Source organism: Archocentrus centrarchus, chromosome 24 (genome assembly GCF_007364275.1).
Source record: "Archocentrus centrarchus isolate MPI-CPG fArcCen1 chromosome 24, fArcCen1, whole genome shotgun sequence".
NCBI lineage: Eukaryota > Metazoa > Chordata > Actinopteri > Cichliformes > Cichlidae > Archocentrus > Archocentrus centrarchus.
The window spans coordinates 32,274,610-32,302,581 of NC_044369.1; the positions used below are offsets into that span (position 1 = coordinate 32,274,610).

The window sequence follows — 27,972 nt, forward strand, 5'->3', positions numbered from 1 at the left end:
CAGACCCAGTCCCGCGTAAGTGAGCTGTCTGATGGTGGGCACGAAGGTTTCTCAGTAGAACGTGTTTCTGCGTTTGTGATTTACGGTATTTTGAAGTCTTTATATTATTACAGCGCTATTCAGGAGTTAAGTGGCAGGGTGCATAAGCTAAGCCGTAAAATATTCATAAGATGAGCTGTTTAGTATTTTCGTTGTGTTTGAAACATGCAGTACAACATGGAGAGCAATACTGATTACTGTGGTTGATGATAACAGTCCATATGGAATTGTATACTAAGCAAAAAACCTTTGTAAACGAATCAAACTGCATTTTTGTTATAAGTAGCCTTACTATTGAAAAGATGTGCTGTTATGATGCTTGAGTGAGGCTTATCGGTTTTCAGGGGCTATACATGCTATATGATGCTCCATGTTATTGAAGCTTGTAGTATTTGTGGAGAAAATTATGATTAAATGCCTCTCATTACTTTGCACTGACTCGGGTTGGCTGTGGCTCAGGGGGGTAGAGCAGGTCACTTACTAACGGGGAGGTTTGTGGTTCAGACCCTGGCTGCTTCAGCCTGTATCTGCCAAAAATCTGTATGTCCCCAAATTAAAAATAAATAAATAAATAAGCAAATATAAAAGGGAGCAAAATTATTTGTCGGGTTTTTGTGCTGTTGGCTGCAGTTTTAGGCAAGTAAACCTAATTTAATTTTTTTATAATCCTCGATCTAGTACTATTACCCTAAACCTTAAACTTGTTACCACTTTATAAAATTAGTAGAGTATGTACTTTATGCACAGCTCTTCTCTAGTCTTTTTGACCACACAGAGCATTTTAAAAATGCACAGTGCTTTATATTAGGTTAGGTTAGAATATCAGGGCATCCATACTGTAATATGCTTTTCCTCTCACACACTGCTGATGACTGCACGAGCTGTGTTGCTATTAGCCTGCATTTTGTGCTTAACCTTGTCATATTTTCTAATGTTACGGTTTTATGTTCATTTATATTTATAAAATGCCATTCTGCTACCAGTAGACTTGTCCATGTTTGTATTCTGGCTCTTTTATGTGCAGCTAGATTGAGTAACTATGGGTTGATTTACTGAGTTGATTAACAACTTTGTTTAACTTCTTAGCATGATTGCCAATGTTAGGGTAAGTGAAGTCAGATAAGGTAATAAGCAGTGGAAGACCCAGAAAAAACATCTTTAATTGTGAATGTAAAGTCTTAGAAAGCTGTTGTAAACTTGGCTGAATTGGTTTAGTTGATTGAAAGTCTAGCACATGGCCTTTGTGTAATTTTAATCTTTAGAAACATCAGTTGCATTGTTTGTCTATGTACTTGCAGGGCATCATATTGTTTCATCATGTTGATAAGCCCGGAACAGGAAGCCCTGATTGGTCGGGTGTTTGAATCCTATCTGACAGATCATCATCACAATGACATTCTCCAGCTTACTGCAGACACTAATGAAGTCACCCATCACCCCGTTGTGGTTAATGCCATGACACTGTTTGAAGCTAATATGGAGGTAATGGTCAAACTTTTTTTTTTTGTGTACAGAAGTAAGCCAGTTAACTTGAGATTTAGATGTCTGTTTAAAAAGTCATGTTATGGTAAAACTCAGTATAGTATTAATATAACAGAATGCAATGATTTGTAAATCCCATAAACCTGTTTTATTCACTATAGAACACAGGAAACATGTCAAATGTTTAAATTGACAGTCTACATTTTAAGAAAAATAGTAGTTCATTTTAAATTGATTGCAGCGAGGCATTGCAAAAATGTTGGGATGGGGATAACAAAAGGCTGGAAATGTAAGATTTACTCAAAAGAAACAGCTGTAGGAGCATTTTGCAATTAAGATTAATTGGCAACAGGTCTGTAATGTGATTGGGTATAAAAGGAGCATCTTAGAGAGGGAAAGTTTCTGAAAAGTAAAATTGGGCAGATTCACCCATCTGCAAAACACTGTCTACAAATGTTGGATCAGTTTCAGAATGTTTATAAAATTGTGAAGTCTTTGAATATCTCATGATCTACAGTAGGGTTGATTATTTCGGTAATCAAGTATTCTATCAATTATTCCACAGAGTAATTGGATAATAAATACTTTTTTCTTATTAACCCATTAACACCAAGCGTATCACCACTGAGACATCTAATCAAACACACGTTGGATATGGAATTACGCAACTGTTCGTCCTATTGGAAAATTTAAACAGTTTCGGAAAGCTGGGGGGACGTTTGAAATACGTTGCATCACAGACGACACATTTGTCTCTGTGTGTTTAAGTGTGCTAGTGAATAAGTGAGTGTGTTTTTTCTGTAAGCCACTGTAAGCAGTGGTGACTGCAGTGAAGCAAAATGAGCATGTCAAAACTAGAGTTTGCCCGGTGCTTTGATACAATGTTTCCTGCTGCAGAACATTTATGATGGTGTAGGTGTTATTTTAGTAATCGACTATTCTGTTGATTAATCGCATTCTTCAATAATGAATGCATTTTAATGCTTCTTTTAAATGCTTCTTAATTGTATGGCACCACATCAGGCAATAACAACACTACACGCTATACTCCAAATAGACACCAAAGAAAAAAAAAACACATTACTGCAAATGATGTTTATGCATCATTAACCTATGAGAAAATAACACTGGAAAAATGAATAAATTGCCACTGGAAAGTGTGGCGTATTGTGCCGCGCATTATTAACAGGGCTCGTTCTACAGTTTATGACACACATCTCAATAAAAGTTAAAATCTAAAATGATAATAATACAATACAAACATCCATCCATTTTCTACCGCTTATCCAGGGCTGGGTCATGGGGCTGTAGCCTTAGCAGTGAAGCCCAGACCCAGACCTCCCTGTCCCCCAGCCTCCTCCTCCAGCTTACCCCTGATTCAGACTTTAGTGCTGGGTCTTTGTAACCTAGGTAAGTGGCTGGTGTTGTTGCAGTGTTTATGCTTGTGCAGGTGCGTTGTGTGTGTTAATTACCTTTCGGTTGTGTCCTAGTGTTTTACATGCGGTGATGCGGTGCCGGCCAAGTGAAACATAAAATGCTGGGACTCTTTTCCCTTCTGGGTCCTACTCTTTGCTGTGGTCTTTTTTTTTTTTTAAAGCTGCAATACATTTGTCCCTCTAATAAGTAATAAACGCATGAATGAGCTTTTCAGCATCACTCTGAGAAAGGATGTTTCTAATTTTAGAAATATTGCGCAAATGCAAAAAAGCGGTCCTACATATTTGTTTAATATGTGCATTGAAGGACATATCCTGGTCAAAATGACTCCTAGATTTCTCACTGTGTTACTGGAGGCCAAAGTAATGCCATCCAGAGTAAGTATCTGGTTAGACACCATGTTTCTAAGATTTGTGGGGCCGAGAACAAGAATTTCAGTTTGATCTGAATTAGAAGCAGGAAATTAGAGGTCATCCAGGCCTTAATGTCTTTAAGACATTCCTGCAGTTTAATTAATTGATGTGTGTCATCTGGCTTCATTGATAGGTAAAGCTGAGTATCATCTGCATAACAATGAAAATTGATGCAGTGCTTTCTAATAATACTGCCTAAGGGAAGCATGTATAATGTAAATAAAATTGGTCCTAGCACAGAACCCTGTGGAACTCCATAATTAACCTTAGTGTGTGAAGAAGACTCCCCATTTACATGAACAAATTGGAGTCTATGAGATAAATATGATTCAAACCACTGCAGTGCAGTACCTTTAATACCTATAGCAAGCTCTAATCTCTGTAATAAAATGTTATGGTCAACAGTATCAAAAGCTGCACTGAGGTCCAACAGGACAAGAACAGAGATGAGTCACTGTCAGAGGCTCTAAGAAGATCATTTGTAACCTTCACTAATGCTGTTTCTGTACTGTGATGAATTCTGAAACCTGACTGAAACTCTTCAAATAAACCGTTCTTCTGCAGATGATCAGTTAGCTGTTTTACAACTACTCTTTCAAGAGTCTTTGAGAGAAAAGGAAGGTTGGAGATTGGCCTATAATTAGCTAAGACAGCTGGGTCAAGTGATGGCTTTTTAAGCAGAGGTTTAATTACAGCCACCTTGAAGGTCTGTGGTACATAGCCAACTAATAAAGACTGATTGATCATTTTTAAGATTGAAGCATCAATAATTGGAAAGACTTCTTTGAACAGTCTAGTAGGAATGGGATCTAACAAACATGTTGCTGGTTTGGAGGAAGTAACTATTGAAGTTAACTCTGAAAGATCAACTGGAGCAAAAGAGTCAAAACAAATACCAGCAGTGCTGAAAGCAGCCGAACATGAAGAATAATCTTTTGAGATGGTTATGAATAATTTTTTCTCGAATGTCTAAAATTTTATTTGTAAAGAAATCCATGAAGTCACTACTAGTTAACGTGAAAGGAATACTCGGCTCTACAGAGCTCTGACTCTTTGTCAGCCTGGCTACAGTGCTGAAAGAAACCTGGGGTTGTTCTTATTTTCTTCAATTAATGATGAATAGTAAGATGTCCTAGCTTTACGGAGGGCTTTTTTATAGAGCAACAAACTCTTTTTCCAGGCTAAATGAGCATCTTCTAATTTAGTGAGATGCCATTCCCTCTCCAGCTTTCGGGTTATCTGCTTTAAGCTGTGCGTTTGTGAATTATACCACGGAGTCAGGCACTTCTGATTTGAAGCTTTCCTTTTCAGAGGAGCCACAGTATCCAAAGTTATACGCAGTGAGGATGTAAAACTATTGACGAGATAATCGACATCACTGGGAGCAGAGTTTAGGTAGCTGCTCTGCACTGTGTTGGCACTGAAGAGCATAACAATGAAGGAATTAGATCCTTAAACTTAGTTACAGCACTTTCAGAAAGACTTCTACTGTAATAAAACTTATTCCCCACTGCTGTGTAATCCATTAAAGTAAATGTAAATGTTACTAAGAAATGATCAGACAGGAGGGGGCTTTCAGGGAATACTGTTAAGTCTTCAGTTTCTATGCCATATGTTAGGACAAGATCCAGAGTATGATTAAAGTGGTGGGTGGGCTCCTTTACATTTTGAGAGAAGCCAATTGAATCTAACAATAGATTAAATGCAGTGTTGAGGCTGTCATCCTCAGCATCTACATGGATGTTAAAATCACCCACTATAATTATTTTATCTGAACTGAGCACTAAATCAGATAAAAAGTCTGAGAAATCAGACAGAAACTCTGAGTAAGGACCAGGTGGACAATAGATAATAACAAATAAAACAGGTTTTTTGATTTTCCCAATTAGGATGGACAAGACTAAGAGTCAGGCTTTCAAAAGAATGAAAACTTTGTCTGGGTCTTTGATTAATTAATAATTAATTTCATTAATAACAATGAAATGAGATTCCGTGTCTTCTGAGGATAGAACCCAGAGGCAGTAAATATAGTAAGAAGAGCAGTGGGCCCAGAATTGAGCCCTGCGGGACACCACATGGCAGGGAAGCAGCAGATGATTCAGAGCCAAGAATGGGTTCAGAATCCAGATGGTTTTCAATCCATTTCAGTCCATTCAAGGGTGGAAATGCTATTTTGATGTACTTATATTTCATTATTTAATTTGCATTTACTCTGCCATCTTGTCTGTTGTCTTTTCACAGGTTGGTGACTATTTCAATGCATATCCCATTGATGTCCTGGCTATATTTGATAAAGTATTAAACAGGAAAGCCATGGAGTTAACAGATGATGGCTCAAGCAAAAATAATGGAGGGCACAGAAATCAAGAGAGGAGAATGGCATCCACTCTTCATGCCCGCATTACAGGTTAGACATGCAGCTACACCAGTTTTAGATTAGTTTGCATTGTGAGAAGACTGGATTATATCAACCAAAAAATTATATTTTGTATATTTAACCTGGGTGGCAACCTATGCAAAATATCTTAGTACTTTCTATGAAAGCACCAGATGAGATGTCAAAAGCAATTTTATGAAAAGACAGAGAATGAGTAATGTAACTTCATATTAACTCTGGCCAAAATGTCATTCGTGTGTGTTAGCGTGCCAGGCTGCGCTGCTGCGGATCCATCCCCAGCGTTTCCTGCCTGTGTCGTTATGCGCGCGCAAAGCCGTAAATACGGTGGCGTTGACCTGTCCGACACTTTTCTCGGTTCGTTAGATTATATTTAAAAGCAGTTGATTATTGCAGCTTTCAGGAGGCCTAGAAAAACCATTTATACCAATGATGCAAATATTCTCTCTATTAAAATGAAACCATCATAAGAATTAGAGACTGCTCATTTCTTTGTAAGTCAGAAAACTTATAAATTCAGCAGGGGTAAAATCATTATTTCTAGTAAGTATTTTTTTTTTAAGAAAGACAATAAAATTCCTAGGTTTCATAATTTGGTATCTTGTCTTTTTCCTATTTTACAACAAATGTTTTATATAAATTTATATTAATATACATTTTATAGTCATACAAATGTTATGGAATCCCAGCTTTTTGGTGACACTGTTGTGCTGACATATGACAGAATAATGAGTGAGTGAGATGCACTATGACACTTTAACTTCAAAGTTCATCAACCTGATGTGAGCATGGAAATGTACATTTGTTGTTGCCTAATAGGTCCAAGTGCCTGCAGTAACAACCAGACAAAATCGAACTTGGATAAACTGACTTGTTTTATCTAGTGCTTTTCTACTTGTACAGATATCTACAGTATCATTATTGTGTACATTCAATAGAGTGGAGGACTTGGCGATGAAACCAATGACTTTCTGAGTAGCGCAAAATTCAGTCTGACTCTTCAGCCATCACATCGACGGGTTTGATTTCACACAGACTGTCCTGATACAGGTTCAGATGTTAGCTGAGGGTCATGAATAGAGTGGAAAGATCCAAATTGCTAACTGCAAAAGTATTTAAGCCATCTTAATCTCTAGGTTTTCTGCTGATGCATTAAACAGTTGGGTCATGCCTACTGTTTTGTGTCATGAAACTATAATTTCATCTGAAAGTGGCCTTGTCAAAAAATTTTAAAAATATGCATGTGAAGCAGGGCAGCACGGTGGCATGGTGGTTAGCTGCTACTGCCTTGCAGCTAGACTGACATCTAGGCCTGGGTTCGATTCCACCTTGGCACCAAGTGGCTGTGTGGAGTTTGCATGTTCTCCCCGTGTTCTGCGGTGGGTTTCCTCCCACAGTCCAAAGACATGCAGTTACTGGGGTTATGTTAATTGGTCACTCTACTAGAATTGCCCATGAATGGTTGTCTGTCTCTCTGTGTTGGCCCTGCGACAGGGTGGTGACCTGTACAGGTGTACCCTGCCTCTCCTGTCAGCTGGGATAGGCTCCAGCCTAATAACGGAACCTCAGAAGTGTCAGTTTTGGTATTTTTATAACATTCTGGTAACTTAACTTTAACAAAGATAAATGGCAACATGCCATGTTGGGCTACTTGTGCTAAAAAATCAGCAATTGTTGTAAAAATAAATCATTTTGGATTGCTTTCTGTAGTAGAGGGTAAACAAAATACACTCATGGGGACTCCAATAGCACCGAATACTAGGACCCCGGTTTACTGCAATTTGATCTCCATATGAGATAACTCATAATAAAACTAATTCATAGCAGTCATTATTGATATAATACTATATAGTAATTGTGAGTGTAAACTTTCCTCTATCTTGTTTCCCCTTGTGACTTTGGTGACTAGTGTTTATTTATTTGCTAGTTGAAATAAATTAACTGTTTTTTTTTTTTCTCTTGTGCCTAGGTCTACCAGTGTGGCCCAGAGTTGACAAGAGATACATTCCTAGAACCAGAGATGTGGGACACTTTTTGTCTGTGACTGGTACTGTAATACGTACCAGTGTTGCCAAGGTAACAGTGTTTCATATGTTTAGTATTTAACAACTGAACTGATTGATGCATCCAACACCAACAGAAGCATGATGTTAATCCTTCCCATAAGCGACTTAGATATAAGCCACCAGTTAATAGTATGACAGTTAATAGTATATATATATATATATATATATATATATATATATATATATATATATATATATATATATATACATACATACATACACACACACACACACACACACACACACACACACACACACACACACACACACACACACACACACACAGGACTGTCATACTATTAACTGGTGGCTTATATCTAAGTCGCTTATGGGAAGGATTAACATATATATATATATATATATATATATATATATATATATATATATATATATATATATGTCTCTATATATATATATATATGTCTCTATATATATATATATATGTCTCTCTATATATATATATATGTCTCTCTATATATATATATATGTCTATATATATATATATATATATATATATATATATATATATATATATATATATATATATATATATATATATATATATATATGTCTATATAGTAATTATATAGACATATATATTAGTAATTACACAAAATATTGTGTAATTACTAAATGATTCGTTAGATGAATAAATTGAAAGAAAACAGAAATTATATGACACCTGAAAAGGCTAACTTTTATTAGTTTTATCATACCACACTTGTTAGTTTACAGTGGATCTATATACCTCTGTCTACACCTTAAATATGTTGTAACCACAAACCTTTCTGAAGGTTTACGTAAGTGTCACTTCTGTAAACTTTCATTCAGGAGGTGCTCAGCCAAGGACCAGACCTTTATGCCGATTGACTGTGCTTTGTGTTATTTGTTTTTGTTTATTTGTTCTGAACTTTACTCACAATTTGGACTTTTTCCTTGTCTCATAGGTTCTGGAATATGAGCGTAATTACATGTGCACAAAGTGTCATCATGTTTTCACGGTGCAGGCAGATTTTGAGCAGTTCTACACCTTTGTCCCTCCTGTGGCTTGCCCTAATCCTGATAGCTGTAACTCATACAAATTCACTTGTCTGTCTGGAGGATCTGAGCCTGATGCTTGCAGGGATTACCAAGAGATCAAAATTCAAGAGCAAGTATGGTGGTTTTGCATGTGATTCTTGATTATATTTTGTTTTATTTATTTATATATTTATATTTTAAGTTGCTAAACTTATTAAAGTGTTATATTGTGTTGTTTTATTCAAATAAAAAAGTTAACTTGCTGTATGCCTAAAATATGAAGTCATACCCATTTTACTACAGGTGCAGAAAACTGTCCGTGGGCAGCATTCCTCGATCTTTAGTAGTGATTCTGGAGGACGACCTTGTTGACAGTTTGTAAATCTGGTAAGAAATGTAAACAGCAAGAACTGGCCAGATACACTTTGCATTATTATGCCAGCTCCTCCAAATGCCTTATAATCTGACGCCAGCCCACTTTAAAGCCTCACTCGGTCACATGAGTTGCAAAGTAAACAGAAGGGTGTGCACCTGAAATGTCACTGTGGAAATCCACAGCATTAGTACTGCCTTACTATTGTATGATCAGAAATAAAATTTGATTAATTGCCTTTCTGTAATAAATACCTCCATATATTTACTTTTGGACTGTATGCTGCCAGGTGATGATGTCACTGTTTATGGAGTGATGTGTCTGCGCTGGAAGCCCTTCTATGATGGCGCACTTTGTGATGCAGAACTAGTCCTCAAAGCTAACAACATAGAGGTAAACAACCAGCAGGCTACTGCTGCCCTGCTTATAAAGATGCTCAGGAAGAATTTGAAGACTTTTGGAATAGCTACAAACACGATCCTATAGCTGGTAGGTAAAATTTACTGTGTAACCCCATTATTACCTTTGTGTTTGTTCTATGTCCGTTTATTTTATTTGCCCCTCTCTTCTTATGTATAGGTAGAAACCAGATCTTGTTGAGCCTGTGCCCACAGGTTTTTGGAATGTATGTGATTAAACTGGCAGTGGCCATGGTGTTGGCTGGCGGGGGTGCAGAGAATAGATTCTTCTGGGACCAAGATCAGGGGTATATGGTGATGTTTTTGTTTTATTTGTGATTTTTGTTTTTGACTAATTCATAGTATTCATAACTATCTCAAAAGAATGACTCCTATATGCCAATGACTAAACATTAAACATTTCTCTAACTGTGCGTTTTAAGTGGAATGTCTGGCCATTTGCAGTTCATTTTCCCTTGAACCCTGTCTTTTGGGCATCTACACTTCAGTAGCTGCATATATCTCTGACAGATGATCGCTCTGTGTTGTTTTTTGTGTGTTTTTAAAAATGTCCCTCTATGGAATGTGTGTATTCCCCTCAATTTGCTCTTTCTAGGTGAATGTCATATGTGTTGGTTGGTGACCCTGGCACAGGGAAGTCTCAGTTCCTGAAATATGCTGCTAAGGTTATGTCCCGTTCTGTACTCACAGCTGGAATTGGATCAACGAGTGCAGGTAGGTCCTGTTTGTTTGTTATGTTACGAAATTGGAATCTGTCATCATTCATCAAGAATATGTTTTAAAAAAAAAAAAAACCTGTATAGTGCTGTGAAAATTTGCTGCCTTCCTGTTTTTGTTTTTGTTTTAAAAAGTCCATGATTTAATATACTGGACAAGGGTAGCCTGCGTAAATACAAAATGCATTTTTACCTCCACCAAGGAGGTTATGTATTCGGTCGCGTTGGTTTGTTTGTCTGTCTGTTTGTTCCAGATTTTGTGGAGTGGTTGGAAATGACAAGAGGTGATTAAATTTTGGCGGTGATCCGGATCACGATCTGGATCCAGTAATTTTTTTAAGGATTCTTCACTATTGCGGGATAGGGGGTTATTGTTGTCTGGGAAAGATGAAAGATTATTTCACAGTATTTAGATACACGTATTACAGCATCAGTGACCCTATGGCATTGGCGGAGGTTTGCACTCTCTGAGTGCTTCTAGTTAAATGATGATTTCATTTATTAAGGGAAAAAAACCTACTCAAATTACCTAGTCCTATGTAAAAACATAAACATAAAAACAACCAGTTATTGGTTTAGGGGTTGTGCCACCCTTGACAAGCTCTGCTATCAAGTGTATGCAATAACTGGCAGTGAGTCTTTCACATCACTGTGGAGGAATTTTGGCCCACTCTTTTATTTCTTTTAATCCGGACACATTGGAGGGTTTTTGAGCATGAACAGCCTTTTAAGGTTTTAAGTTTGGACTAGGGCCCTCCAAGATTTTTATTCTGTTATGTTTCTTCAAATCATTGTCCTGCTGCATAACCCAAGTGTGTTTGAGCTGCAATATATGCATTACATAAGGCAAAAACAGTTTGTACCTTTGTAATGCACTTGAAGGGCAGTATTTGGCATGACCACTTTTACTCATCGATAGTACCGGACTTCTCTTAGGCAAGGTTTCTTCAAATTTTTGTTAGTCTTCAGGAATAGTTCGCCAGGCTTCTTGAAGGACATTCCAATGCTCTTCTTTGGACCGTGGGTATTTTTATCCCATTCTCTTTCAAGATGTTACTACACTGCTTCATTAATATTGCTTTTACTGCGCTGGCACTATGTGTGGGACCATGTTGAAAAAGGAAACCATTGCCAGCAAGACATTTTCCAGATGGTATTGCATGGTGAATCAAAATCTGATGATACTTGTTTGTGTTGAACACTCAGCTTTTTCTTCCTCTTTTCCTTCCTTAAGAATGTTGTCTTGACATTCTTACCCTTCCACTAAGACCATTTCTGATGAGACTTCATTAAACAGTATAGGGATCAACTGAAAGGCCAGATGTATCTGTTAGGTCCCCTGTCAGGCTCGATTTTCTTGTATTGCTTAAGACATGACTTTAAGGTAATGTTTTTACCGTTTTTAAATGTTTTTTTTAGGCCTGCCACTTTTTTTTTTGTCCTCTACTTCTCCACGTTTTTCTAATGTTTTTTTTAAGAGTTTTGCTGCTCACTTCAAGATACGCCAGATTTTTAGCTAATAGCGCTTTGTTGGTGCAAAAATACCATTTTGTCAAACTGTGTGGTCTTTGATATTTTGTATAGATGAAATCAAAGAAGGGGAATAAATAGTTTTTTTTTTTTTGTTTTTTTTAAAAAAAACATTGTTACAGTAACAAAGTGGTTAAAATACAATTTTAAATTTGTCTGTCTGTTTTGTGTAGACATAACATCCCTTGAGTTAGGTTCCTTTTTTCTGCTGAAAATGGTCAGGTACAAGGATTGGACTGAAAATGAGCAAAAAATCAGCCAGTGACTGAAGAAAACTTTTAAAAGACTCAAGAACAATTGCTCAATACCACTTTAAAAAATGACAAAGAAATGGGATCCTTGGAAGCAAAATATAAAGAAATGAGGGTGTCTCAAGACTTTTGCATTGTACTCTATATACATATATATCATTTATATATTACTATATTAACTGTGTCTTTGAAGGACTGACAGTAGCAGCTGTGAAGGATGGAGGTGACTGGCATCTGGAGGCGGGGGCTCTGGTCTTGTCAGATGGCGGTTTGTGCTGCATTGATGAATTCAACAGCATCAAGGAGCATGATCGCATCAGCATCCATGAAGCTATGGAGCAACAGTCTATTAGTGTTGCTAAAGCTGGGTAGGACTGTCATGCATATACATCCAAATTCACATCACCAGAGACCACAGAAAGTCCATGATCATATAAAGTGTAAAAAAGTATTTGCTTCCTTCCAGCCTTTCTGAATTTTTCTGTTTTTATTTTTTTTACTTATTTGTCACACTTACAGATTTCAGATAATTAAATACATTTTAATACTAGACAAGGATAACTCAAATAAATACGGAATGCAGTTTTAAAATAATGATTTCATTTACTACAGGAAAAAAGCTATCCAAACCTACCTGGTAACAGAACTGAGTTCCATTTCATTTGCTATACCCAGGCCTGATTACTACCAGACCTGCTGAATCAAGAAATTTAAGTAAATCCTAACAAAGTGAAGTAGGCTAAAAGATCTCAAGAAAGCAACACATCATGGCACGATCTCAAACTCAAGAACAGATAATAATAAGGTCAATGACATGTCAGATTGGAAAAGGGTTAAAAGTACTTTCTTAAGTCTTCAAACTCCAGTGAACCACAGTACCAATGGAGAAAACTTGGAATAGTGGTGAGTCTTCTCAGGAGTGGCTGACCTACTAGAATTTCTTCAAGAGGCCGGGGACTGCTTTACTGCCTCAGGACCTGGATGACTTGCTGTAATTGATGGAACATCAATTCTGTTGTTTACCAGGAAATCCTGGAGGAGAATGGCCACTTCAGTTACGCAGCAGGGCAATGATCCAAAACACACCAAAATCCACCTCTGAATGGCTAAAAAACCTCAAAACAAAAGGAAGATTTTGGAGTGGTTTATTTAAAGTTTGGACCTTTTTTTCTGCAGAGAAAAGTGGCCAAAATTCCTCCACAATGATGTGAAAGACTAATTGTCAGTTATTGCAAACACTTCATTCCAGTTCTTGTTGCCAAAGTTGGCACAACCACTTAATGTTGGAGGCAATTACTTGTTCACATAGGGCCATGTAGGTTTGAATAGCTTTTTCCTTTAATAAACAAAATCATCATTTCAAAACTGGATTATGTATTTGCTCAGGTTATCTTTGTCTAATATTGTTTTTTCTTTGTAAAATGGTCACAAACATCCATCCGTTTTCTTCAACTTATCCAATTCTGGGTCGCAGGCGAGCTGGATCCTTTCCCAGGTGCCTCTCACCTTATGGCAGCTGGGTTCTGAAACATTTGAGTGTGCTAAGCATGCAACAAAAACAAAAAAATTGGGAAGGGGGCAGATACTTTTTCACAGCAGTGTATCTATTAAATCTCAAAATTGCATTATATACACTATGGTGACTTGCTACATGAGGCTAAATAGGAGAAAGTTTGCCTTTGTGTTATTTTATGTGCACATAGCAACATCAGATGTAGATACTGAAATAAAAAAAAAGAATGGTACCATAAGAGGAAACAGACATTTCAGCAGTAACAACTAGATCTTGGTTACTTTGAATTCTGTTCACAGATCTGGATGCTTAGATTTAAGATGCTTAAAACACAGTTCAGTTTCCAACAAGCACTGGGAGGTTATGTAAAATAAAAATACATTTGCAGTGGTATTCCACTGATATTATTACAATGACAGCAAAAATGGATAGTGTTCCATAAATGTAGATATTAGGGCATGTTAGGGATGACCTAGCACCACTTCCTCCAGCTGTACAAAAGTGAAGCCAGAATTTCCTGTTCATGGGAGCTGCCATCTTGAATTTTTAGAGTCTGTAGTAGAGATTTGTGCTGGAGTGGCTGTCTTCAACTCCCACCCCCACACTACTTGTAGTCATTCAGGCCTGTCACTGTGGCACTCTTGGGGACCGGAGTGTTGGTGGTGGTCTTTTGGCAGGTAGGGACAGCTGCCTGTATGAGAGAGAAGTAGAAAATGCCAGTCAACACCCCAGAGAGTTGCTCTGCACAGTCCCTTAGCACCTGCCCACTTTGCAAGGATTAATCCCCTGTAGGATAATCCTCACTTCTGCTTGGGTCACACTGAGGGGCTCTTCTCCAGGTGGTGGGGTGAATCTGATGGTGGAGGGGGTGGTGGGGTCCTTGAGGCAAACGTAGAACCTGTTTAGAGTATCAGGCAGAGAGGGGTCCCTAGGTCCCCTGTGCATCTCTGGAGTTATAGTCTGTGATGCACCCAGTGCCCTTCCATATGCTCTGTAGATTGTGGGAGGAGAAGAGTCCCTGGTTCTTCTTAGTATATGTGGCTTTGGCCCTCTTTGTGCTAGCAGTCTGCTCTCTTCTGGCCGTCCTCAGTGTCTGTGAGTCACCAAATATGAAGGCAGCATCCCTTGCGTTCAGCAGAGAGCTATTAAGTGCATTAGCAGCTTGAAATTTGCTAATTTGCAATTATAGACAGCTTTGCTGTTCTCAGTGTCTGTATTTGCATGGATAGTCACTGATTTACATGTGTGCGCACATTTTAGAGAGGCCCAGAGTTACTGTAAAAATCAGTGATCTAAAAAAAAAAAATTTGTCTTTTGAGATTTTAGAATAAGAGAATGATTTAAGCAAACTGTTTAACAAAAAAAGTATATTAAAAAATGGGATCTATTTAAAAAGCCCTCTAGAGGGTTTCATAGAAGTAGTCATATTTTATTTTAATTTAATGATCGCAGGACACAATATCCACATTACTGTGAACAACCACATTCCCCCTGGAGAAAAACGAGGGAGGAAGACCTTGGGACCAACCTTTGTCTGAATGCCAAGGTCCAGTGGTTTGGAAAAACTTCCTACTCTTCTTTCATCATAGGTGTCCTGTGCCAGATGCAGTATTGATTTACTGAAGCAGACATCTTGTCAGAGTTTTCAGAGGGACTCAAGCTTATTGCATGGACTTAAAACCTTTACCAGAAGTTCCCTTAGATCTTTCTCAGATCCCCCACCGTTGTCCTCCACATCCCACCCCGAAGACGGAATATGTATGTGTATACACTAATACCTAAAAATATGTATTAAAAAATGTATAATACATTAGTCCCTGTCTGTTCCAGATGGTTCAGTGCAGTGTGGAGGGCAGTGACGTTATCTGTTGATCTGTTTGTCTTGTATGCATATTGATATCAGTCTACGGAGGATGGAATAACAACAACCAGTCTGTAGTGATTCAGTGAGTTAAACCTTGTTTAACTCACTGATTGGTTGTCTGTGATAGCACAGCTGATGTCAGGGAGTTTAACTCCCTGACATCAGCTGTCATCACTCTATTAGCAAGCAGGTCCAGCATTTATAAAATTTCAAAAGGAAAAAACAATATAGCATCCTTGATTGCACCAAAGAGTAAATCAGTTAAATGTGGATTATTAAACATTAGGTCTCTCTCTTCCAAGTCCCTGTCACTAAATTATTTAATAATTGATCAATATATTGATTTATTCTGTCTGGTTACAGCAGAATAAATAATGAATCAACACCCCTGAGTCACACTGTCAGAATCCTCAAAGCACTTGTCAAGGAGGAGCTGCAAGCTTCCACTCCACTAATTAACCAAAGACACTGTCATATTTTTAATTCATTTGTCCACCCTAACTGGAAAACTGAAAAACCTGTTTTATTTGTTATTATCTATCGTCCACCTGGTCCTTTCTGTCTGATTTCTCAGACTTTTTATCTGATTTAGTGCTCAGTTCAGATAAAATCATTATAGTGGGTGATTTTAACATCCATGTAGATGCTGAGAATGACAGCCTCAACACTGCATTTAATCTATTATTCGATTCAATTGGCTTCTCTCAAAATGTAAAGGAGCCCACCCACCACTTTAATCATACTCTCATATGCCATAGAAACTGAAGCCCTAACAGTATTCCCTGAAAGCCCCCTCCTGTCTGATCATTTCTTAGTATCATTTACATTTACTTTAATGGATTACACAGCAGTGGGGAATAAGTTTTATTACAGTAGAAGTCTTGTTTAGACTCTTTGGCTCCAGTTGATCTTTCAGAGTTAACTTCAATAGTTACTTCCTCCAAACCAGCGACATGTTTGTTAGATCCCATTCCTACTAGACTGTTCAAAGAAGTATTTCCAATAATTAATGCTTTGATCTTAAATATGATCAATCTGTCTTTATTAGTTGGCTATGTACCACAGACCTTCAAGGTGGCTGTAATTAAACCTCTACTTAAAAAGCCATCAGTAACCCAGCTGTCTTAGCTAATTATAGGCCAATCTCCAACCTTCCTTTTCTCTCAAAGATTCTTGAAAGAGTAGTTGTAAAACAGCTAACTGATCATCTGCAGAGGAACGGTTTATTTGAAGAGTTTCAGTCAGGTTTCAGAATTCATCACAGTACAGAAACAGCATTAATGAAGGTTACAAATGATCTTCTTAGAGCCTCTGACAGTGGACTCATCTCTGTTCTTGTCCTGTTGGACCTCAGTGCAGCTTTTGATACTGTTGATCATAACATTTTATTACAGAGATTAGAGCTTGCTATAGGTATTAAAGGTACTGCACTGCAGTGGTTTGAATCATATTTATCTAATAAACTCCAATTTGTTCATGTAAATGGGGAGTCTTCTTCACACACTAAGGTTAATTATGGAGTTCCACAGGGTTCTGTAGCTATGGTTGTGCTCTTTCATAAAAAAACCTTTCCAAAACGCAGACATTTACAGAATTTAAACTAGGAGCCCTGAGAGTGTCAGGAGTGCCCTCCTCATCTGACGTTCACTCCAATGTTAACTTTTCTCCTCTCTTTGGAGCACAAACTAAAAACAGAGGCACTTTCTAAACTGCCATTGGTCACTCAATTTTAGTGTTATACACACATGTCCTGCTTCAGAAACTCCTTGCGTTCATATTGTAAAAGGTTTGTCACTGGAACCTACAGTCTTTGTGTGGCAAGCTGTTTATGGGTAGATCAGCAGGATTTTCTACTGTTTCTCACTCATTATGGAGGGAAAGACATATCTTGAAGCAGCTTGTTTCTGATTGGTGGATTTAAATTCAGACATATGAGGCAGGTGGTTCAAATTTGGGCACTTAGTGCCAGTTGATGAAGGTCTTCTCTAGTATTGTGTTTATTGCAGTTCTTCATTTTGATGTGCTTCAGCTCCAAATATTGCTGTTTCCTAAACAACATTTTCAGCAAATCAAGTTAAATTTTGGTACTTTCTTGAGAATTTGAGCAGTTCTTACTTTTTCACGTTTTTCTCTTTCAGCTGGATAAGCTGGTTCAGCAAATCTTTAGGTATTTCATGTGTCATTTCATTTCAGGTCAGATCTTTCAGCTTCTGCATTTATATTGCATTTTTGTCATAAAATGCATTTTTCTAGTTGAACTATTGCATTTCTTATAGAGAGTCTGTGTAGCAGAAGAAAAGTAGTTACTGAAGCCAAATCTATGTAATGACTGTAGGATGAAGTGATGCTCTACTGTGTCAAAGGCCTTATAGAAACCTAAGGACAGAATAAAATGATCATTTTCAATCTTCTAGCAAAGATTAATGCAATATTTTATAATTGTTATTGAGTAACAATATTATCAATGGTTGTAGGAAGTTGTTTATATTCTACTCTTTCCAAATAGACCTAAAAACAAAAAGGGAGATGATTATTTTACAAAAGATATAAAATTGTGAAACCAATCCATCAGTGCCACATGACTTTTTTTTTTTTAATAGATTGATAGCATCTTTAACCTCGTCAAGTGTAATAGGACCATCACACAGCTCCATCTCATCTTCAGCAATGGTTTAAACTGATAAGAATTCAGAAAGGCATCAGCTGACTTCTGGCAAAATGTGGAACTTTACAACTCTGTATAAAAGCCACTACAGTATGCTCCTCTATTTTGGCTTTAGATGAAAAGTGAGTAGTCAGTTGCATCACCTCTCTTTCTTCTACCTTGTTTGCTAGTAATGAGCTGTTAAGTTTCAAGCATACTGAGTGGGCAGCACCTAATTGAGAGGCAGATAATTTTTCTTCTCTCAATAGCCAGTCTTGATAGCTGGGGATCGGTTCACCAGTTCCTCCACCCTTAACCACCCCCTGACAGTAGGTGGTGGGCCTACAGGAGGGTGGGCCCATGTCTTCTCTTCGGGCTGTGCCCAGCCGGGCATCACAGGCCAATGCGCTGCCACCAGACACTCTCCCTTGAGCTCCCTCCCCAGGCCTGGCTCCAGGATGGGGCCCTGGTAACCCTATCCTGAGCAGGGTATCTTTGGGGTATCCTTTGGTGTATCTTTCATAGGGCTCATTCCTTTGACTGGCACTGTTTATAGCCTTAATATCTGTAAGGGGAGTGGGGTGTATGTCCACCTCAATGTCATTTTTGCTAAAACCATGGGAAATCAACCAAAAATCAATTCTCAGTTGATTTGATCCTGTTTTACTACTCCATGTAAATGTTGTTTTAAGATATTTTACTCTCCATATATCTTCAAGGTTAAATGTATCCATGAATCCAGTGAGATTTGTATTTGTTTTTTTGTTTTGTTTTTTTGTTGTCGTTGTTCTATTTGATGAACCTCGAGGCTATTTATCCATGGAGCAATTAAGAGTAATAATAAAGTTGCTTCCTATCAATGAAGTAGCATTTGGGAATTTAAATAACCAGCTTAGCAGTATATCCTAGACTATCATTTTCCTGTTTTGTATTTTATCCATACACGTTGGATATTATGTTAACTCGTTCATTATGCTTTGCCAAATGACACAACCAGCAGAGTCACACTCAGAACATCTTTAATGCAGAGACCCAGGTCAATGTTCTGTGCCCCACTGAGATTTCCAGTAGTTGGTATCATTTGGCAGAGAGTGGGATTCTTTTAAATAGACAAAGTCTGTTCTGAACTATTTGGCAAAATTAAATAAAGCTTTGGTATTTGGAGATGAATTATGATGGAATTATGATGATGGTGATATACTAGATTTTATGGTATTTCAGTTGACAGAAAATGAAACTTTATTTACTTTTTTTTTGTTCTGTGCTCTGCTGTTCTCTCTTCTCTGCAGAATGGTGTGTAAACTGAATACTCGAACTACCATTCTGGCAGCTACCAACCCTAAAGGCCAGTACGACCCTAGCGAGCCACTGTCTTTGAATGTAGCTCTGGCCAGCCCTATACTGAGCCGTTTTGACCTGGTTCTTGTTCTGCTGGATACCAGAAATGCAGACTGGGATCGCATCATCTCCTCTTTTATTCTGGAGGACAGAGGTAGAGAAAATTTTTTAATTTGGATGTGAAATATTTCAGTACAACTAATACAACAAGTCTGGATGACAGAAATGTTTTAAGACATTGATTGTAATGTTGATCACAAAATTATCTACATTATGTATTTCAGTGGCATCGTGGAAATTGCTCTTTTAGTCAGTAAATATTATATGCAATATTAGAATATAAAATATGTAAGTGTTAAAAATATTTATCTTTAACATATAAAGAAATTTAGTGAAACTTTTGGACCAATAGACTGAGTTGGATAAGGACCAGTATTTTATAGTAATATATATTTACATTAAGGTATTTAAATTCATGGGTTGAGGATTTATTTTTGTTTGTTTTTGGTATTTATTATTTTAACATTGATAAAAATGTAATCCAGTAATAATTATTTGCTCTGTCACACACCCTGCCATGAGATGAAATTAGTGAAATGTTTCTCCTCTTGTTTTGCTTAAGGACTGCCTAATCACGCCTCCAGTCTGTGGTCTATGGAGAAAATGAAAGTATATTTCAGTGTGATTAAACAGTTGCGACCCCTGGTGTCAGAAGAAGCCAATTGCATATTGACACGTTACTACCAGCTGCAAAGACGGCGTGATGGTGGGAACGCTGCCCGCACAACTATACGCATGTTGGAGAGTCTGAGCAGGTTGGCTGAAGGTAAAATGAGAGACTGACTTCACGCTAATTCAGCCATATTTAAAGTTATTTACATCATAAATTAACATTAAGTTGATCTGAGTCGTGGAAGCTGAGGCATTGCTTGTCGTCAGTTCTTAAACTAATCTTCTGATTTACACACTGATTTGTTTTATTCCTGTTTTCTGTTAAGGCATTTTTTAAGTTGTGAATTATTATTATTTTTCACTCATGAGGCAAGACCAGCAATTCTGTTTTCTCCCTGAGATCTTGTTGCTATTTTTTCCCATGGGTGGGCAAATTTTTTTTTTTTTTTTTAAATAAACATCAGTGTAGCTTTATAATAGACACCCATAACATGTTTCTAGAAGGACTACAGACTGTTTATTTCCAGGTTTTAAATTACCACAATTTGATGAAAGGGTGGACTACTAAGTTATTAGGTAATGCTAACAAGCTTGGTAACAAAGCTGCATTCATGTGGGTACAGTGTGGGTACAATACACAGGTGTCCCCTAATTAGAGCTAAGTAACTGAATGATAAAATGCTAAAATTTCACTCAACAAAACTCTGTAAATTGCCCCTTTTTGCAACCTTTCAACAAACCATCCATTTAATGGTCTTAGATGTTTTACAAACCAGTTATTAATCAGTATTAATCATTTTGCTGTTTAAAAATAAAATCAGTATAAGCTAAAATTTAATTAACTATTAATTTGCCAGTTATTAATTATGAGTATTATAAAATGTTACAATAAATATTGTTTATAAAAATCCAGTATAACTATTCAGTGGCACAGAATTTCTTTGTTAATCTTGCAGCCCATGCCAGGCTCATGTACAGAGAGACCGTTACCATAGAAGATGCTGTCAATGCTGTTTCTGTTATGGAGTGTTCCATGCAGGTAAGGCAAAACTGAAATATCTTTGCTAACTGAATATAAATCACCAATATGATTTTGGCTTAGCGTGTTTCTTTGACAGTTAAAACTTTTGCAAGTGTTCTTCAGGGTCCAACGCCCTTTATTTGTTTTAGAAATGTGTTTAAGGTTGCACATTTTTTTGTGGATTGAATATATTTTTCCAACTTTGTCAAAATAGCCTCATAGAAGTTTGTCACACTACTACAATAAGACACACTACAAACATTTCACTGCTCTTGGATTCTGTGCACTTAGATATGGTAGAATATTAATGAAAAAGAGCCTTCTAGTGGCAGGCAAGGCAACAGCATGTTTTTGCTGTTTGTTTTTTAAATATAAGCTTAGCAGAAAAAGTAAGGAAATTTGTGTTTGGTTGATTATTTCTCAGTTGTAACAATGGTTCTTGGTAATAAATCTTATACTGTTGGAAAGCTTGTTTATTTCCACTTAAATCATGTGTCAGACCAAGGCCTACGAGATGATTTCATATAGCTATTATTAATGGACTGTGGGTAAATAGCGCTTTCACCACTTATACTATAAATCTCACAATCACTGCAGTGGCTGCTGCGCAGGCCAAGATCTGTGCGCTAACCCATTTTCCATGTTGCCAATGGCACACTGATTAGTGATCAGTGGATAAAAACATTGGTCAGCACTTTTTACAGTGACATTTCAAGGGAACATATCATGCTTTTAAATCTTTCATTTTCACATATAAATCATTGACTTGTGGTCTATATAAAGTAGAACTGCAATGCTTTGGTCTGAATTCCTTGTTACTGTAGCTCCACAGACCCCTCTTTTTACCCCTGTTCTGAGGCGTCTTAGAGCAGCTCGTTTTGGTGCGGTCTCTTTAAATGTGAATGAGACATTTGAGGCTCTGATGCCGGGGGATGATGTAAGGAATCGTGTGTGTTAATACACCCAACAACCGAACATTTTGACTTGTCTACTTGCAACTTCAGCATAACTGAACTTAGACTACAAAATCACTGTGAGAAAAAAATGGCGGATTCATGAAATCGGTAAGCCGGAAGTCCATGACTTTGTTTAGCATTTTTACAGCAAATACTGTGATGGAAGAGGAAAGAAAACATAACAGGGAATAGACAAAAACTGAAAAAAAAGTATGACCCAAAAAGAATATAAAGATATCTACGCAGCACCGGGAGAGAATATTTTAAATTTTCTGCACTCCGGGACACTCAAAGTACACAACAAAATGTATTTAAGGGCTAAAAAAGTGGATTTTGCATTAAGCACTGCCTGACCCCCAAAAATGGCCAAATGAAAAGTGGAAAAAAAGGATTTTTCCAAACAGGTGGGAGACAAAGTACCTGATCGCTGACATCGGAGGTAAACCATCTGTTCTTGCCTGCCGGGGGTGGGGGGACTGGTGGGACAGATACACAAAAAGGTGATGCAGAGGGAGACCTGCACAGGTGAGCTGACAGTGGATCACTGCGTCACACACCAGGAAATGCTGCCCAGCAAAGTCCTGAAGACAGAACACATCATACAACACAGTTTATAAGAAACAAAGGTTTAAATCACTGGCAGTTTCAGAGGAAATACGTTCTGAATTTGGTGACAAGCTCTATCACACAGGAACCATGAGCTACCTGAGGTAAAGGAAAAATCAGCAGGGCTCCGGGATGAAAGGTGGCAGTGTGAGTCAGGTTTTCTCTGCAACACAATGAAGCATCTTAATACATCCCTGGATGGGACCACGTGATTATATGCATGTGATTGTCCAAAAAAAAAAATAAAATAAAATAAAATAAAAAATCAGACCAGGTCTCCACCACTGTGTTTCCAGCTGTGCTATTTGTGGAGAAACTGGACACACTGTCCAGTTTACGCAGCGTTTTTCCGACTGCGAAGCGCAGAAATTCACATCACAGTTTATAACTGAAAAATCTGCAAATTTTCATCAGCTTGAAATATTCAAATTTTTCCTGATGTTCTTTTTGAAGAAAAATATAATTTTATATTTTATCAATGTGTTGAGGAAAAAGTTGCCATTTTCTGGCCATTCAGATTCATATTGCTGATTAAAATTATTATTTTTAATCCTGTTCGGCCCGCGACTCAGACTGTGTCCTCAGTTTTGGCCCATCTTACGATTGAGTTTGACACCCCTGCTTTAAATGGTGCAAATGCTGAAGGATGAGCAGGAGAGTTGAGTATGTGAGTTGTGCCCATGAAAAACTAACTAAATCTTCGCTGCTAGCTTATTCTGCTATTGACTCTTGTTTGGTGTAATTTATTGGATTTGATGATTGAACTCTGAAGAAACAAGACATAGACAAGGCAATTTAACATTTTATTAATTTAACAAACAGGGGCCTCAGTAGCATGTTAAAGAACCATATACAGCCTGGCACATCCTCATCATTTTGGTCACTAGCTTGGTCACAGACCGCTGTGGGATGGCATCCTATTCTTGAACCAACATTTGTCACCAGCCAGCCAATGTAGTTGTGTTGGTCAGTCTGGCATGAACACCACGCCCAAGCCCCACATATTCAATAGGGTTGTGGTCAGGAAAAGAGGCAGTAATCTTTGGAGGTCATCTCTGATAAACCCCCTTCCATGGGAGCGAGCATGGTCATCTTGGAGGATGGGGTTCAGCCCCAGACTCTGGAGATATGGGATTGCCACTGGTTGCAGAATCTCATCTCAATATTTCTCTGCATTGAGATTGCGTCCAATAATGACAGGCCTAACTGTCAGCACTTGGGGTACCAGAAGCTCAAAACAAGAATCTGTATCATTTTAAGCTGTTTGGCGTTGGCAGAGAAGGGTTGGCAGGTTTTTCATGGAGGCAACCGACATAGTCAACTCTGCTGCTCAACCCACAAACACATTTTCCTTACAAATGTGGCTCCATTAAAGGTTACATAAACAGGCTTTCCAAAGGTATAAGATTTATTGCCAAGAAGCATTGTTACAACAAATAAAAAAATAAACCAAACACAAATTTCCTAACACAAATTACTACGAAAACTGTCTTCAACTTAGAACTGCTGTGTGCTTGCGTGCACCATACCCATGCTTCTGTTGTCCACCATAGCTCTGCAGTTTGAAACTGTAACAGTCTGTAAACAAACTGCATTCATTTTTTAGGGTGGTGCTCTGCTGGGAAATGTAAATGCATTATTCACTTCATTTCCTGCTGACCCTATTAAGCAGTATCAAACTCAGTGTCGGATACTACTAGAAGGACTGAACCTCCCACTGTTCCTTCAGAAAGAGATGAACAGACTGGCCAGGTGAGTAAATGACTGCTCGGGCAATTAGGATGGACTGGAACTATTATCATTTTAACAGCAGGTTGTTTTTTCTCTAGGCTAAAGAGTAACATGCCAGAGTCTTCTGAATGTGATCCACCAACTACTTATTTGAAGCATCAACTCAGTGGCACAAACTCTAAAACACAATGCGGTGACATCACTAGCAACTTGGAGCGTGGTGTTTCAGTGAAAAGTCACTTGAACTGTTTCAACTCCACTCCATCACTGACCCCGGATTATACGACCCTGTCTATAATTACATCAATGCAAGAAAATCTGAATACAAAAACAATTTCAGGTGGGATGGATATGTCTACAGTAACCAAACAGTCAAGCTCTCAGTCTCGGAAGGAAACTTTGGGAAAGACTGACTCAACGTTAAACCAGAGTGTTGCTCCAAGTTTTTTTGAAACTGTTACCTCTATTTCAGAAGAACACGTACATGGTGAGAAAAATGAAGAGATGCTGACATATCAGGGTCAGAAAAATGATGCACATCTAGAGCCATTGGGATATGTGTCTCAGAAGGTTTCTAGAAGCACTATACACTCTAAGAATGTAGGAGACAAAGGTTTTAGTCAACTGGAGCTGAATCAGCAGCAGTTTCACAAAGAGATGTTTGGAGATGAAAGTAAAACTGTAAGTGATGATATCTTCCTTGAGGCAAACCTGTTCACTGACAGAGAAAGTAGCTATGTGAAGGAGGACAAACGGCACCGAACTGGAATTAGGAAGATCAGTGCTGTTCTAAAGGAAAACATGGCAGTTGAAACTGAAACACATACAGACTTGCACGCAAAGTTGTCAGGATTTATGTTCAAGCCAAAAAAAATGAGACCTTTAGCCGACAACTGTGACATTATTGCCAGCCCAGAAAAGCAAATGAAAAGAAGAGTAGATGTAAAGAAGCCAGTTAATCATAATGAATCTGCCTGCACGCTTGCAGCAGCAAACAAAAAACAGAACCAGGTGGGCTTCGTCTGTGAGGTGGAAGAAAGTGGGTCTAAAGGGAATGCTTGTTTTACATCAAAAGAATTGGATAATTACAGTTTTTCCTTTAGAAAAGATGGTGTGTGTCAAGGAACTGTAGGTAGAAAAGATGGGAGTGGTGACGCACCCCCATGTCAGACAACCAGCGTCAACACTGGTGATGACAAGAAAACGGATACTTTTACTTGCAACCCACTTTCAAAACCAAGTGCTTACCTCACTAATCGAACTACATTACAGTCAGGACAGATGAAGACTGCTGTGGCTTCCTCAACTTTGGATAAACTCTCAAGATTCTCATTCATCTGCACAGATGAACCCACAACAGCTCCAACAAAAAGGGAAAATGGTACACCTAAAAGAGGTGATACTGATTTTTTGAGAGCTAATTCAAAAGTCAGCAAAATTCTAAATTTTCCCAACCACAATGTCTTAGGACAGAAGTGCCAAACAACACTCCCTTTAGACAAATCAAAGAATGTACCTCTACCCTCAGCAACAGATTGCACATCAGCAGAGGAAAATGAACAAGGGATGGCGTCACCAAGTAAAACAGTGTCCAAATGCAAAGTAAAGCATACAGAGTTCAGTCATACTGTAAATAATATTAACCATGTAAAACTTACAAATGCTGGTTCAGTTAACTGTCAAAGCATTGTGAGCCTAAAGAGAGAGTGCTTTGTGAGTCCTCAGTGTAGTAATAGTGGTGGTTGCCAAGGTCTGTTCACAGGATTGTCTCTGTTTGGCTCTGCTGATTTAAACAATGATGTGCTTGATACTGACTGGGACCAAGAAGTCTAAAATTATATGCTGTTGTCACAGTGTTTGTGGATAAATGCAGAAGAACTCATACTCTAGTTGTAGCAAATTAATAAGCTTGACAGGATGACCAGAACCCCATCAGTCTAAAACAAACAATCAAACCTGGGTCCATGGATTGTTTGCATTTTACGTTTTTCAACTTCGGTTCTTCAGCATAAGGTGTAGTCCCAGAATTTTCAGCAGCTTTGAGCCTGAGCTCTGCTGTGTTCATACTTAGATATCCTTCCTTACACGAGCCAATACAACCTTTTTCTTGTCCTCTCCATCCGCTCCTATCACACCATGATGTAATCCTTGCACCATCTTATAACAGAGTGCAGTTTTAGCATTGTTATTGTCTGTTTACAGCAAAACCAGATTGTATAAACATGCATCTAGTTTTGGAACACTGAGGAAAAAAATTCATGAGTGATGATAGATTTTGTACTATCCAAATGTCATTTTACTCTTTTTTTTTTTCTGTTTTTTTCTCTTTTTCTAACTTCTGTGATACATCTACATGTATTGCTGGTGTATCACATACCTTTGATTTCTAAATACAGGTTGCTCACTTGTGATCTTTTTGGACAGGAAACAAAATAAATATAATGCTCACCACATCCATGTGTTTGGTTAATATTTGTCTCAAAAGGCTGGTATTTACAAATATTCTGAAGTTGTAACTTAAAATATCATGCATCTTTTTTTCCATCTTGAGGTCAGTTCACTCATCATTAACATGTCACTTTCTTTTATTTTAGTAAAATCATGGTTTTGCTTGAGGTTAACCATACAGTGGTCCCTCTTTATATCTAAATATATAATAAATATAACGCCGCGCTACTTGGTGGATTTTCACCCATCATGGGGTCTCTGGAATGTAACCCCCGCAAGAGGTGAGGGATCACTGTATAACTATTCAGCAGATCGCCTTGTTTGTTAGCATGCTTTTAGCCCAGTAGCTGGTAACATTCCTGACTTTATTTGAGACCAGTTTTCTCAAACACATACTGTGGACTGCAGTCAATCATAACAGCAAAAAATATATATCAGATTCAGATCTTTAACAGCATATTTAGCTATTTCAATCCCAGGCCACTGCAGCAGGGCCTAAGGCTTTGATTATACTTCCCACATTAGCGAGTCTGCTAGGATCCACTGGGGTCCAAGTCAGTAAAATTTCATTATGCGCATAATGAGCATGAGGGTCTGCAATTTTTTGTGACTGTGGGAACCTGTCCATGGAAACTAATTGCATTAAGCAGAATTCTAAGAAGTATGACAGGAATAACAAGTTGGCCATCGTGCCTCCATCTGTCCATGTCCACAACCTAGAATAATCAAGGCTTAGTACATGGGCCACTGCTCGACCATGTGAGATATGAAAGCCTCCAAAATCCAGAACAGGCCAGTGGTATGCTGCTCATGACATTTTGGCATATACAGATTCTATAGTGGTCAGACAATGTTCTGGACTGCATGCTGCTCTAAGATTGTATTCCACTTACATTTTCAAGAGACATACAATTTCCATGGGCAGGAGCCACTTGATATACTTTGAATTGTATCTGTTTTGACGTTTGTGACACGCATCACTCCAGTGGTTGAGCTCATAGGTGTTTAGTTGTAGAAAAATGGAGACATTGGGCTGGT

General features: G+C 38.0%; 1 protein-coding gene across 1 annotated transcript; it reads left to right on the plus strand.

Moving 5' to 3' along the window:
* On the plus strand, nucleotides 1-26,928 carry mcm9 (minichromosome maintenance 9 homologous recombination repair factor). Its single transcript, XM_030722364.1, is given in 19 exon segments — nucleotides 1-85; nucleotides 1,338-1,521; nucleotides 5,613-5,778; nucleotides 7,736-7,842; nucleotides 8,780-8,991; nucleotides 9,162-9,228; nucleotides 9,230-9,239; nucleotides 9,515-9,649; nucleotides 9,652-9,714; nucleotides 9,805-9,890; nucleotides 9,892-9,931; nucleotides 10,240-10,251; nucleotides 10,254-10,358; nucleotides 12,335-12,509; nucleotides 19,452-19,654; nucleotides 20,123-20,326; nucleotides 21,129-21,211; nucleotides 24,362-24,507; nucleotides 24,585-26,928. Coding segments are annotated over 18 exon segments (3,714 nt in total). The 5' UTR covers nucleotides 1-85; nucleotides 1,338-1,356; the 3' UTR covers nucleotides 26,320-26,928.
* The last annotated feature ends 1,044 nt before the right edge of the window (nucleotides 26,929-27,972 follow it).